Source organism: Streptopelia decaocto, assembly GCF_964273445.1.
Source record: "Streptopelia decaocto genome assembly, chromosome: 3".
NCBI lineage: Eukaryota > Metazoa > Chordata > Aves > Columbiformes > Columbidae > Streptopelia > Streptopelia decaocto.
This window is the reverse complement of record NC_138656.1, coordinates 80,925,199-80,939,944: the sequence shown is the minus strand read 5'-3', so window position 1 is coordinate 80,939,944 and position 14,746 is coordinate 80,925,199. Positions and strand designations below refer to the sequence as shown.

The following is a 14,746-nucleotide window of genomic DNA, read 5'->3' as shown; positions in this document are numbered from 1 at the left end:
TTGTGTAGCTCTCTCTACTTAGTATTTTCTTTAGTAGCTGAAGTTTCTATATTGACAGAGTAGGTCCTGCAAACCTCATTGCTAAAATGGTATGCTGAGGTGAAAAGAGTTTGATTAACTTAAGCAAAGTTCAAATTGAAGACAATTTAAAAAAATGTACTTGGCCATTGCTGCCATTTGACAATCCAGTAAGCCACCATTTACCAAAATGTTCAGGCAAATGATGGACAAAGCCAACCAGTTACAGACTTTTGGTAATATTTCAGCTATGACTTTCAGTTGTCTCCTCCTCACCTAGATGAATTATTTGAATCCTATCCAGAGTCACCATGTTCTTAAACAAGGCTGTTGTCTCCACTAGATGATACTTAAATCATCCTACTGCTAGGAGACTAAAAATGGGCATAATATTGATAAGGTGTCACAACAACTAACTTGATGTCACTCTGGTGCACATTCAAGATGAATGACGCATGCAAAACTATGTTAGCCTGAAGGAGAAGAAAAAAATATCCAGTGTTGTCCCCTGAAACTTACAAGAAAAAATAGAATGGGTAACTACCTATAGTACCCTAAACATAAATACTTTGCAGTCAGAAGCACCAAGCAAAAAGTGTCTATATATGCCAAAATAATAGAATACTCTATTACCAGCAGTAGTCTGTCAGCTGTCATACCAGTACATCTGCCACACTATAACTATGTCTAAAACCAGTTTCACTGGAGACAGAAAGATCTGAGCCTTTCCAATATCCTTTCTGATAAACTTTCCCAGACAAAATAGAAGAGCTGTGAGGAGGATTTAAGTGGAGACATAGTCTGCAGCAAAAAAAGTAACTTCCTGTAAGCACAGCTAGTTAATAATTCTTAAAGAAGTTGGCAAAATGCCTTTTCTCAGGGAGACAAAGAAACTGGTTTTGCTCTTTGCAGCCTAATCACTAGACATGTCTGATCACCAAAGCAGAGGAGAAGGAAGTGAGGAAGAGATTAGACTGGCCACTTTGCAGATTTCTTGCTCCTGAAGAAATCTTACTTTGGAAATTAGGGTAGTTTAAAATGTCTAACAGAGTGAAAATGACAATTTTCCAGTTTCCTTCTAAAAAACAACACCAATTTTGTAGAAAAAAAAAAAGCCAATCCAACATAATTAAATAATTTCCAATTTTATCAGATATGTTAATGAAAAGTTATAGAATGTATTCTTTTTCAATTAGCAAAATCCCCCTTATATCTTTCCATAATACTGAAATGATTATTTTCAGCTTTAAAAGAAACTGTTCAAATATGTTTCTTCCCTGTTTCCATTTCACTGTGAATGTTATAATTTCTGCTTATTTCTGATCTAGAATGAAGGACATTTTAAAATGCCCTGGATTGGCTAGAGTATGATAATATTGCTGATTATTTCTCAGCAAGGTCTATTTGTAAGTAGTGGCAAAGGCTCCCATTGATTTGTCTGTATGAGAAAGGCTGACAGGATGCTCTGTGCCACTTGCTACCAGCAGCATCATCAGTGAATCTGTATCATCCCAGTTTAAACTTCTTCCCCAGCAGGACCTTTGGAAATGTTTGATTTAGCTGCCTCTCCTTCTCCTTTGCTCTTCTATATACATATTTTGTGTATAAGAGGGGAGCTAGAAAGAAGATGGGGAAGCAGGTTTGTATGAGTGTGAGGAGCTTCCAGGGCAGGGTTCCAGGGCAGCTTTGCTGGCTCTTCTCTCCCTAGCAGCATCGCCATGTCCTGCTTCGCCATCCTCCTGAAATCATCATGCTCTTCAGATGTGGTCTTTCATTCTTGGCAAAAGTCATAATCCTCAGTTTGTCAGGTGTGTGTTCTGGCCTTTCCCATACACCTCTGTTTACTCTTCCTCCTGTTGCCAGTCTGTTCCTCCCTTCTTCTCCATTCCTTTCCATGCTTCTTTTCTACATTTCCATTCTCTAATCCCAACTACAGTCCTTATGTGCTTTAAAAAAATGCCTCATAGCGTTCACTGTGCCTCCAAACCAACCTCATGATCTTATGGTTATAACTCTTGTTTTGCTTCCCCTTTCTGCTTCCTTTGTTTCCTGTCATTATGCCATGTCTATTCAGGCTGTCATCTCTTCTGGAAAGGGATTTTTCTTGTTCTCTGTTTTGCAAAGCACCTGGCATGTTTTTGATTCTGTCAAACAAATAATAACAACAGATATGAAATTGGCAGTGCAGCAGAATCCTGATATTAGGAAGTAATAGAGGCAAATTACAATGTCATTGCCATGTATACACCACTACTTGATAAAAATTCTCATTGACTAAGTAGGTAAACATCAAAAACGCAAAGATTCCCAAGCAAACACCTCTAACATGTTGTTTCATTTCATGTTGGATCTCAATGAGCCACAAGGTTATACTTGACAATTTCAGTATTTGAAATAAAGGAAATAAATGAATGAGGTGTAGTTTTTCAGATGGATGTTTGAGTATAAAATTAAGGACTGGGGGAAGATGTGGATAACTCTTTAAAACAGAGAGGCAGGAAAAGGGTGGAATGGGTGTGTTCAATTTAAACTCTGCTTAATTAAAAAAGCATACACATAGTAGTTATCTTCTAGCATGTAAACTAATAAAATAGACTCTCCTTTAGCCTAACTGACATTGTCAGAAGCTCTCAGTATTCTGAAGAATCTTGCAAAACAATTTAACTGACTTGTCTCAGTCATTACATGGTATCAGGCACTCCAAGACAATGTTTATGTTGCTTGTGTTCCCAAACAAAACAAAACAAAACAAACCCCAAAATTTAAAAAAGAAAAGGAAAGATGTCAATTTTACTGTACATTTATTGACAGGCTAGCCATGGGAATTCTCCAAAACAATATAGCTCCAGTACTAATGGATATAGGCCAAGACTGAAGAAAAATTGTTTTACATATGGTTAGCAATTTCTTAACCAAATTATTTTAAATTCCTGAGAGAAAAGCAAGTTATTACAGACATTGAGACAAGCCAATGTAACACTAATACTAAAGAAAAATAAACCAGCAGAGGAATGTCCCCCTGTCATACCAAACAATATTCTTGTAGTTGATTCCAAAGAAGTATCTGTCATTTCGGCACATGGATTAGATTATTTAACAGTGTGAATCAAAGGGAAGATACTCATTCAAGAGAAGAGCATTATTAATACGTTCTAGAATGCCATACATCTCTGTCACCAAACTGGACACTATGGGAGCAGATGTTTTATGATAAACTGAGAAGAGTATCTGACAATACTAATAGCCATAATGTCTCTAAGGCTTAGGGGAAAAAAAAAAAAAGGCAAAAAAAAAAAAGCTAGAGGAAGCAATCTGATGGAAGGGCAGAATGTTTGTTTGTTTGTTTCTGTCTCCAGTGTAGTGTCCTAGGGACTAATTTTACATAAAGGGAAGTTATTAGCTAGCTAAATTTAATTTCTATTAGTTGGGGTTTTTTTTTGCACCTCCCTTTTGAAAGCCCAGTAATGCCAGGAATGCATGAGAAAAGAATGCAGCAAAAAAAAAAAACTCTGAGGAGAAATCCTTTCCAAAAATAAGACTTTTTTTATCCTGATAGTTTCTTTTTTTACTGTTTTGAAGGTAAGTAGATATTTGAATTAGTAAAAATGATTGACATGTGAACTTCTTCAAAGCTAAAGGCAAGTGCATAGATACAAAGGTATTTAAAACCTCAGGTTACATTTATATTGGCTATGCCTCTACTGACATTTTTGGTCAGCACCAGGATGAAGGTCTTCAGATCAAGAGATTCATGAGACACTGAGTGTATACCTTGGACTGTGGCATGGCTATACTCTGGGCTACACCTGGTTCTCATTGTCAAGTGATGGTTTCACCAGAGTTGAGACCAGGTACAAGCTAACAAGTATGAAACATCAACAGATGGGAGATGAAGATCCCTGTGTGATACATGGTAAATCAATTTGATAATTTCCTTGCATTTGTATGACCTAGTTATTAATTATTTTAATGCTTCGTTTCTAGCTGCCCTGCTGTCCATTGTCACTCCTGAATTAGATACTCTGTCTTGCTGGGAAGAGAGAGAAACCTAAAATGGTTTTAAGAAACTGAAGGCCAGTCAAAGACAGTGGACAAGACAGCTGACAAGCCCCACTGAGGTAAACATATGCCTTCAGTTCTTGGTTGGGATATCTGTATGGTCAGATTTAGTACTCATTTACCCAGTCTCTGATGGTGCCAAGGCCATACCTGTAGTTAATAATGAAACAAAACCAGCACACACGAGTTATCACCTACCCTAATTTCCACAGCAAGGAAACACCTTGAACTAGAACTAGCACTCAGCACACTTAGGAGGGTCCTGGGTATGCCATAGTGTATCCCAGCAGTAAATCTGGATGTGTCCCGAGGAAACTATTTTCAGGGATTCACATCCCCAAACTGTCTCTGAATGTAGATGCCCAAATTCACCTTTTCAACAGGAAACACACATAAAAGCAGTATTAAAGAGATGATAGACATTTTATCTACTAGTGGAGCAATGGCAGAATGATAGGGGAAAGTATGGTCTCTACAGACCAATATTTTAGCTCTTCTGGGACATGACAGGACACTCAACCTCTTCCATGAAAAGATCTCCATCTTACTCAAAACAACAGTCTTCTGTTGGTCTAAACATTGATTTTAGAGAGAGGGGATTTTTGGAAGAGAAAGGTACTTCAGGAAGGGAAGAGATTGTACAGTGCAAGTAGGCATTCTGAAAGTAATTTTGGATTAGGCTTAGCTTAACCAACTTTCTTCCCAGGCAAGCAGCTGCAGATCAAAGTGTTTGGCAATATATGAATACCTACAGTTTCTCCCTTCCCATACAGAGGTTGAAAGTATCATGTTGGCCTTCTTGTACCACCTTCCTGCAGCCCAAAGCTGTTGAGTCAGTCTTACTCTTTCTATGCCTTTCTTACCCAAGAGATACATAAAATTTCCATGTGTTGTCAGAAAAGAAGTAAGTCATTCATCAAACAAAAACAAAATACAGTGAGCATTCTTAGAAGCAGAGGTAAAAGGATGCCAGATAGGTGTTACATTTCCATCAGCTATGTATCCTGAACTATGAGTAGCCACGATTCAGCTGCCAATAAGCATGAGGGGAGTCAGTCCGTTGGGTTGCTCTGGCAACACTAGACAAGGAGGGCGAATGAGTTCAGTAACAGCTGAACATCACATCTGTGAGATATCACCATAGTTTAATCAAATGGCTTCTACCAATTTACACCATATTTATCTGCTTACTAATGCTCACTGATCTTAGCTAACAAGAGCTTCCATCACCAAAAGGCCTTAAATACAAAAACAATAGCAACAACACCAAAGAACTTACAGTCTAAGCATCAAATATAATATTCTGTTTTGCAAAAGTATGCTGTGATGGCTCAACAACAGATACACAGATGCATAACTATATGCTAAGATGTATGGTTTCTGTTTCTCTGGTATCTAAAGTGAAGCACTGTTAGTTTAGACCTGAACATTCAGCCTTAAATATCAGGCAACAATTTGTACAAGCATTCTGAAATATATACTATCTTATAGGATTTTAAATTTAAATAACTTGGCAGCATCTGAATGTTTATTAAAAAAAAAAATAAATTCAGGTTTACACAATCCTATTTCAAAATACAAGTGCAAAAATGGTATTAGCTGCCTTGAAGGCTTACTTTATAAGGATTTCTTTTTACTTTTCCATAATTAAGATACTTTGCTAGGCTGAAAGCATGTAATATTTCTAGGGAACATCTTTATTCTTTTCCAGCAAATAAGTCAGAAACAGATAACACAGGTAAAGCATTGGTTTCTGTATGATTTCTATTAATCCAGTTATATTAATTTCATAAAATCCATAAGAAGTAGGTTTATAATAGTATGAAAGAATGAGAAGAGACTTTCCTCCCAGTCATTATCGGGAGTATAAAATCACAGAAGGTAATTATTTTCTCCCACCAGCCTGAAATAGTCCCCTCTCCAGGTGTTTTGATTTCTGCCATTCAGCTCCCTCTTAGATTGTACAGCCAATATAAACACATACTCCATTAGCTTGTACCATTGGTGTTACTGGGTGGTTCTCCTGTAAACCTGGATGATTCAGCTCCCCCATACACACACTTTTTTTTTGATGTTTGTTTTGACCAACACTATTGACTTCTGCACTTAGAGGGCAGATCACCTGGAGAGATCTCTATGACCCATAGTTTGCTGGTTGTAGATAGATGTTGCATTTGTTGTTGCTGAGGTACTATAATAAATGTTCCTTCCTCACTGTCATCTTCTACTTACCCCCCAGTGAAGCATGGATGGTGCTAGGTAAGTACTAATGATGAAGGCCAGCTGGGGAAAAATTGAAGTAGAGCATAGTGCAAAAAAAATGTTTCCCTCCATGTGGCTGGGCAAATATCCTTCAAAAGCCAGAGACACCTCTGCACAAGGAATCAAACATGGACATCTGGTGGTGTGTTACTCAGTTAACTACCACAAGAAAGGTACTGCCTGTGAAACACCCCATGTTTTGCAAGCAGTTTCATGGGATAGGAGGCAGCTTGTGAATGAGATTTTCAACAGACAACACGCAGCTTATCTGGGATTCCTTTGCCAGCAAATAAGAAGCATTGAAGAGCATTTGCTTCTTGCACAGGTTTGGGTAATGGAGGCATCAAGACAACTATTTCTCTTGAAAAGAGCACTACAAAGAAAGGCCTGAAAGCCTTTTTAGCCTTTTTTGATTCTTCCCTGGCCCCTTCCTGCTCTTGACAGTGTGGAGTGTGTAGGGAAGCTATATGGTAGGGTGTAGGCTTTCTCGTCACAATAGCAATCGATAGTACTGAGGCCCAGTAATATCAAAGGAAATTCTCATTAGGAATCGATCTCAGAGCCTTGCTGGCCCAATTTCTTCTTGTATATGCCTGGATTTGAATCTAACCGTGTCTTCTTCTGCAGCCCTTGAGGGTATAAACATTGGCTACTGGGGAACAAGACACTGCTATTTTGTACAGAGTAATAAAGAGAGGACATAAGGTGTTACTTGAGTAAAAAAGCCAGTAAGAGAGACCTGGGATGAAACAGTCCGAAGGCAAGGGCTCTGCACTGCAAAGATCCTGAAACAGAAATACAAGGTTTGCCCAAAGTCACCCACAGGTCCAGCACATCCTCTCAGCCTCTCCGTTCCCAGTCTCCTCACTCCACCGAGTTCCATTTTCCTCCTGTTTACTGGACCCACCTTAATTTTCCACTGACACCACAAGGAAGCACCAGAACTGCCAAGACCAGACAATAAATGGTGAAGACCTGGTCTGATTCTGTTACATTTTTTTTTTAATTTCTTTACTCCTATGAACTCATGGATTTTACATTTTTGATCTAGTTTCAGTGACAGTGACAGAGGATATCTGCTGCCCAGAAAGCTCCATGCTTTGCTAAGTAGAGTGTTTTATGGAGTGTGAAAATTGCACACACAGACGTCACATAGACCCGCCTCTTTCACTTTCTGAACAAAATCCTAACCGCCAACTAAAACCAGCCATTTGAGTGGCCTTCAGGAGGTATCTGAGTGATTTTACTAAGTTGATTCTAGGCCAATCATATTTCTCTTATAATTTACTATGTGCAACTTCTGTGGGCAAATACATTTAATTTGTGATTATGACTGAAAAGAACACTCTGGAGAAAACCAATCTGAGATTCCTGCACCTTCTTACTCTCAAGCTACACATGTGTTCTTGGCACAGTCTGGTTGATCCCTGAGGAAAGGAAACTGAAACATGTTTTGCAGCAAACATCTTAAAAATGGACATGCAGACCTTCAGGAAGCCAGTGGAAGCTGGCATAGTAAGACAGGTTGAATGATAGTCAATATATTGCCTGTGTAATGTTTCTGCAGAGGTGAAATGCAAGGGATAAATGTGGATACATTGTATTTATCACTCTTCAGTTTATCCTCTTTCAAGCTAGATTTTGATGTCTTAGTAAAACAGAGAGATGGCATCTTTGGAGCAGGAAGTTTTTTTCTTGTAAGAGATAAACTCATGGTTTTCTTGGTAATTATAAGGAAATAATCAGAAGATGATTTGTATTGCACTTGCTAGGCCTTACAGACTCCTCAGCATTCCTTCCATCTTTTTATCTGGCACAAAAGAGGAAGGCTTAGTTATAGACTTGGGCCTATGTCTCCAGTTTATAGCTGACTTGAAATACTCAAGAGTCATGTAATTCTAATACCAGCAGCACACATAAGTCTTTGGGCATAGCTATGGCTTAATCACTGTGTTTTTCAATGTTAGCCATATTATGATTCATCAGATGACCTCTTAGCTATAGTTTTTCATTATTAGTATTAATTATTATTAGCAACACAGTTCTACAATTGATTATTTGGTTAAATTAAACACAGAAGTCTCAGTCCATGGATGAATAGATTTTCTGTTCCTGATTTAGCTCTTCTGGCACTAGCTATTATGTCTTGTTTTGTCCAAGATGCATTTGGCTGGCTACGCAAGTTTTCGCATGGCTGTGTCGCATCTTTTTTTCACAGTCTATCAAGACATCAACTATTTTTTGACTAGTGGTTCTTTTTTGGTCACCCTAATTAGACATCAGTTTCACTCAGTTTGTACAGTATCAGTGCTAAAATCTGCTACCATTACCCTAGACTTAAAGAAAACTACTCTAAAACCTTCTGAGAGTAAATATCATCAGAGTCCATGTTTTATTTTCAGGCTTTTAGTGTAAAATTCTCCTTTAATGTCTCTTTCAAGTCTGCTTGAATGAGCGTATTACCAGTTGCTTTCCCATCTGTCTCAATTTAATCTCTTTGACAAATTCCAATCTGGCCTGAGGAAAAATCAGAGTACTGAAACCACTCCACATTAGATTATAAGGTATATTTTATTAACAGTGTCTCTTTACTTAAACAAAAAATCTTGACACTCCATAACTCCTCTGCCAGTGATATCTTGTGGAGCCCTATGACTTAGAGTCACATATAGTGAATGGCTCTCTTTCCATTCCTTCCCAAATTCTGACTTTTCACCAGGTACAAAAGTGAGGTGTTTCCTCTTTAACTTCTAACTTTTCACAGTCTCTCTGGACATAACCTACACAGTCTGTACAGCATATAAACTCCATACAACTCCTTTCACTTTCAAACTGCCTAATCCTTACCCATGCTGAAAGTGCACTGAGAATTTAATGGACTTAATAGACATACTAGTTTTGTCCCTTAGCTTGCCTCAACAGACTTTATTCTAAATTCCTGTGGTAATTATCCTAACTTAAAAACTCACAAAACCCAATCTGGAGATGAAAAAATCCCACAAATGTAACTTGCATTCTGCCACTACTCTTTTGTCAGGATATTGCAGATTTTATGCCTTTGGTTTAATCTTTTATATTTTCCAAATTCCTATATGGAATGTGTTACAAAAAATGGTGAGTCCAGTCACACTTTGGATTTCACAGGTCATTTGTTGGATTGGATTTTTCTTTCTTTCTTTCTTTCTTTGTTTTTGTGTTTGTTTGTTTGTTTTCTTTCCCCAAAACTTTCTTATTCCACTCCCCCCATCATCCTTCCCTGATCCTTTTGGCAGGAAATTCAGTTACAGAACTGCCGACTCCCAAGTAAAGAAGGCTGCACTATGCAAACAATAAAAATCTCTGTTTAAAAGCAGTTGCTGGCTGTGTTTGACAATCCTTAAGGGAATAGGAAAGAAAATACAGGCTGCTGCCCAGAATTTCTTGTTTTACTAGAAATTGGTTTGAGGCTAAGACTTTTGAGTAGTCTAGTGAATCCCAAATCTACCATCTGCAAGTCCATTCCAAGTTAGTGTGGGAAAAAAAATTGCCTGTTTCTACATATCAGTTAATTCATCAGAAGTACAATCTTAACAGGTCCTGAACATGCAGTAACCCTGCTGTGCTAGATGCTCAGCAAATCATAGCACCATCTGCCTGAATACCCCTGCAGCACCTGCTGCCACGGTTACTGTTAGGCAAGAATTTGTATTGTACTTTTCTTAAACTCAGCTTGTCATCCTATCTGGGAACTGTTCTCTTCAACAAGCATGCCAAGTGTCACTTGTTTAAAAGAAAACAAATAAATAAACAAACCAACAAACAAAAACTGCAAAAACCCAGATGCATATGATGAGTATATCAGTTCCTAACTGCATGTAGGAAATAATGCATTAAGGATGTGTTAGCTCTAACATATCACATATATATATTTGCAAAAGATGAAGTGACCGTTTTTTGACTGAGTTAGCCTTTGCTCCTGACACACAGCTGGGGGCCAGTTTCATGCCATTACTGTGCAACAGAATGCTAGCTGAACCCACCCCTGTGGCAGAGTGTCTTGGCATCACTTGGTATTATGACTGTAGTGACATGATCGCCATCTCAATAGTAACCCAAAAGTCAAGGAATTTAAATCATTCTCAAAGTTGTTACATATGAATGATTTAGAAAGTTAAGGACAAATTATTATTTTTTTATTTCAACTACTAACCAATAAATGTAAAAAAATACCAACAACAAACCAAAAATAACCCCCTTCATCCCCCACATTAAAGCAATAGATTTTGTAACATTCAAAACAGTGGAAACTATTTAACATGTATTATTATTAGTGGAGAAAAGCAAATTTAATTTAAAATCATTGTTTCAAACTCCCTCAGTGGATGCCAGATAACTCCAGCTTAAACAAATATAAAAACCTCATTTTAAATGGAGAATAATACAGACAGAGCTCAGTTATTGAGATATTAAGGGCAACATTCAATTTGAGATACAGTTAAGCATCTTTGCCTCCTGGAGATTTTTACATGACAAGGCTTTAGATAAACATGGTTTTGCAAACAGCAACTGTCATATCTGATCACATAACCTCTGGACTGAAGCAGTATGTCAGCAAATATTTCTGATTATTTAAAATACTAAATAACTGTAATTTACTAGGCAGGTCTTCCTCAGAACAATCACAATTTTTTTCAAGAATTTATATCCATATACAAAAAGCATTTAGATGATATGTTACCAATCTCTGAATTAAAAAAAAAAAAAAAAATAAATCACTTCTCTCTGTGATAAAGCCCAGTTTAAATACATTCTGTGACATACTAGTAGTGGAGGGTCTGTCTTTCTAAGACACTCAGCTTGTGGAGGAAATTGTATCAGCTAAGGACATATAGGGTAGGAGTCACCTCACCTAGCTGCAACTATCTAGACATTAGACGCCTATTTTAAGCTAATCATTTGGGTTCCCTCTACAGGTAACAGAGATATGCATTGCCAGAGGGAGATTCATCCTGCTTGTCTTAGACCTCTGTCTTTTAAATGCTTATAGATGAATAAAATCAAGGCAGATCAGCCTCACTGACAGTCTGCTAATCTGTCTTTTAGAGATGACAATTTCCAAATTCAATGAAATTAGGCCAGAACTGAGATGATATTTTTTTTTCATCATTTAGCCTTCAATCCTCCCTCTGACCCAACTTTTTCTTTAGTTCCTCCCATGAACATCAACTTTCTCTGGCCTTTTATTTTTCTTTCACTGGACTATGTTTTCCTGGAACCTGTGGAACTGCAACCAACATCAATATGTTGCTGCTTTACCATTTACAAATCCATTTACATGCATGTGCTCTAAATTGCAGTAATGTTCTGAACAGATAGCTACGATAGGAGTATTGAATAGCAATTGTGCTTTCTGGGTCTACTCTACCACTTTCAAATGTGTAAAAATCTGTGGCAACATTAAGGCAGTCAAGGTATATAGATGAATGCTTAAATATATTTAATATTCAAAGAAGATGGCTTAAATCAAACAAGGAAAAATAAGGAAGAAATACCATTAGGGCCCTCACTTTTACATGTGTGAGCCCAGGTCACCACACGTGCTTCGAGGCCTCTGTGCTTCAGAATATTGAACAAGTCCTAAAGGTGAAGCCTGGCCTGAACTCTCTTGCATTTAGGGTTCATGGGTTCTCAGCAATACCAGCATTGCTGCATCGCACCTTTATTCACCGAGCCCTTGGAAACAATAGCCAAGATTTATAAGGAAGCAGGTATCTGAACTTAGACTCCTAAATTCATAGCTGGGTGCTTAAAGCAGTAGCAAAACTGACAAGCACCCTGATACTCACCCCAGCAGTGAGGCACTTAGCTTTTGTCATAACACAAAATGGATGTTGATTAATTGTGTTCCAATGGCTACTTGAAGTGCCTTGGCCGAGTGCTTGCGTGCACTAATTTCAATATTGGGCATGCAGTCTACTCTGTGTCTTACTTCTACAGCATTTCTAGAAAATTTATTTTAATAGTTAAAAAAACATCTTGAGCTGCATACATGAAAATAACTCCATTTCTACTGAATGACAATCTAATATGAAATAAGAATATTCACCTTTTTTCTTACTCTGCCCAAATCCAGGCAATAAATTAGGGTTCTCAGCATGACTGTAAAGTGCTGTGAATTGTATAAACAATCATATATGGACACTGAAAAATAACCCTTATGCACATTGCATTATAGTTCCAAAAATATATTTACAGTCTATTACAAAGATTACAAATGGAAGTGTCTATGTAACGGGATTATGCTAGTTAAAAGCTTTTTACAGATTTTCTTCAACAAAGGCGGGAAGGGACAAAAAATTAGTATAACCAAACTTTTTTCTACTGAAACAAATAAATAAAATGACAAATATAACACTGTACAGTGATCTAAAAAGGGGCAGAAAAAAAGGAGAGGGAAAATGATGCATTTAAGTTTTTAATAACTATCTTTGGTCCTAAATGTGGGAAAACACATTATGTAGCACTGAATATACATGTTTGTGATGCTCTGCAAGTAAAATAGAAAAATATAGTGCATTTTCAATGTATTCAGAGCTCACTACACATAAATGTGTGTACAAAACAAGACAGTATAAATAAAATTTACAAGTTTTACAAAGGAACATTTACAGGGTTTTTTCTTTTGTTTTTATTTTTTTTGTGTGGATGCCCACATTATCAAACAAGACCAATTTATGACTGATCCCTGGGATCTTTCTCTATTAAAATCAATAGAAGCAGCCTAATTCTCTTTGGAAGTACAGCATTTCATTGCTGGGGTAGTTCACAATTTTCAGATTTTTTAAAGCATTTCTCTCTGGTTCATATACATTCCTGCAATATCTCTAAAGACATCATTCATTATTGCTTATGGTAGTTATATATTTTAATCAAACAAAATTCATATATAAGTAAATGGTGTAAAAAGATATTCTGTTGAGCAACTACTCTTGCATCTGTGTTCCTGATGAATGATTGCTGTGTCTGTGTGAACACATACACCTATGTTTGCTCAGAGCAGCAAAAGCTTGTAAAAAACTTGAAAATTTTGAACTGCCCCTTGCCTCATGCTCTACAGTTCTCATATAAAATCTATGTTCTTATTCTGACAGCTGGACTGCATTTGCCTTAAACTCATATAAAATATACTCCAGCTATTTCTCTCAGATTTGCTAATGCAGAGTATAGAAAAAAAATGTGATGTGCTCAGATTAAATGGTTTAGGTAACACTGGAGAACTGCACCCATGCTCTGAGACACTCCTACAATCACTTGTCCATTCAGCGCAGTGTCTCAGCAGGTTTACAGTTGTAGATCTACATCTTAGAATATATCTCACTTTCACTCTAGTCCATTAAAATCATCTTGCAAACAATTTGCTAAAAGTGCCTAGAACTACTTAGGGGTCATTATTGCTTTTCTTTTTTCTTTTTTCTTTTTCTTTTTTTTTTTTTTTTTTTTTGCTTTTATTTTCTTTTAAAAGATAGTATATGTGTAACCTTAAAAAATTCTTTAAAAAATATCAGAGCTTTTGGCAACTTGCATTTTCCTGACTCCCTGCCAATTAGCTAGCCATGTTGATATAGTGTTGATTTAACAAAAGTAAATGGCACAAAAGGATACCAAAGTTCGGACAGATATACATTGCTTGGTCATGCTTCTTAAATCTCTAGGAACTCAAATAATCCTTCAGAGGTACCCAGTGTAGTAATGTGTCATAGAATTAGCACTAAAAAGGTCCAAAGATATAAACATCATACTAAAAGAATGTCTTTATGAAGAATAAACACATATGATTAAAAAAAGATTCAGAAATCACAGATTTAAGGAAAATATTTTGTTGAATTCAACAATAATATCATGATTTTATCTGACAAATATATTCTTTTTTAAATTTTTATGTACATTTAAAAAGTCTATTAGATAAAAAGGAGGTTAGAGAGCTCAAGGTGTTTGTATGTTTATTCAGGTAGTACTTTGTTTATTGTCACTGCTGTTTTCCTTGCCACCACTGGTGGATCCTAATTCCCTTTTCATAAATTCTGGTGGCACTTAGGAGTTCAAGTCTGTAGGTGCTTCTTGTAGCTCTTCTATTCACTGCAGGAAGGACCCAGGAAATCAAGTGTCTTCTAGCAGCACTTCATATATACTGAAGGCCAGTGCTGTTCTCTCAGTCTGTCACCTCCCTCATAAGGGAGAAATGTCTATCACACTTGGATGCCAGTGCCGTGTAAATGTAGCATTTGTGCTCTCATAGTCTGAATGCTGCTCATGATTTTCTTTTGATGACCAACCAACGTGATCCCTAAACTCATCACATCCCTGGGGAAGATAAATGCGTACATTGTTAATTTTTCAACTTAGACTGCTATTGTATGGTATTAAACTG

The 14,746-nt window shown here is 37.1% G+C and overlaps 1 protein-coding gene across 4 annotated transcripts in view; it reads right to left on the bottom strand.

The window, feature by feature from the left end:
- Positions 1–1,587: 1,587 nt before the first annotated feature.
- EPHA7 (EPH receptor A7) overlaps positions 1,588–14,746 on the bottom strand; it is a 160,277-nt gene continuing 147,118 nt past the window's right edge. For 2 of the 4 annotated variants that reach the window (XM_082048458.1, XM_082048461.1), the window contains one exon: positions 1,588–2,162. In XM_082048458.1, the coding sequence (XP_081904584.1) occupies positions 1,967–2,162 (196 nt within the window). In that variant the 3' untranslated portion in view covers positions 1,588–1,966. Of the gene's footprint in view, positions 2,163–12,615; positions 14,680–14,746 lie in introns of those variants that run through there. The other 2 variants (XM_082048459.1, XM_082048460.1) reach the window with 1 other exon arrangement.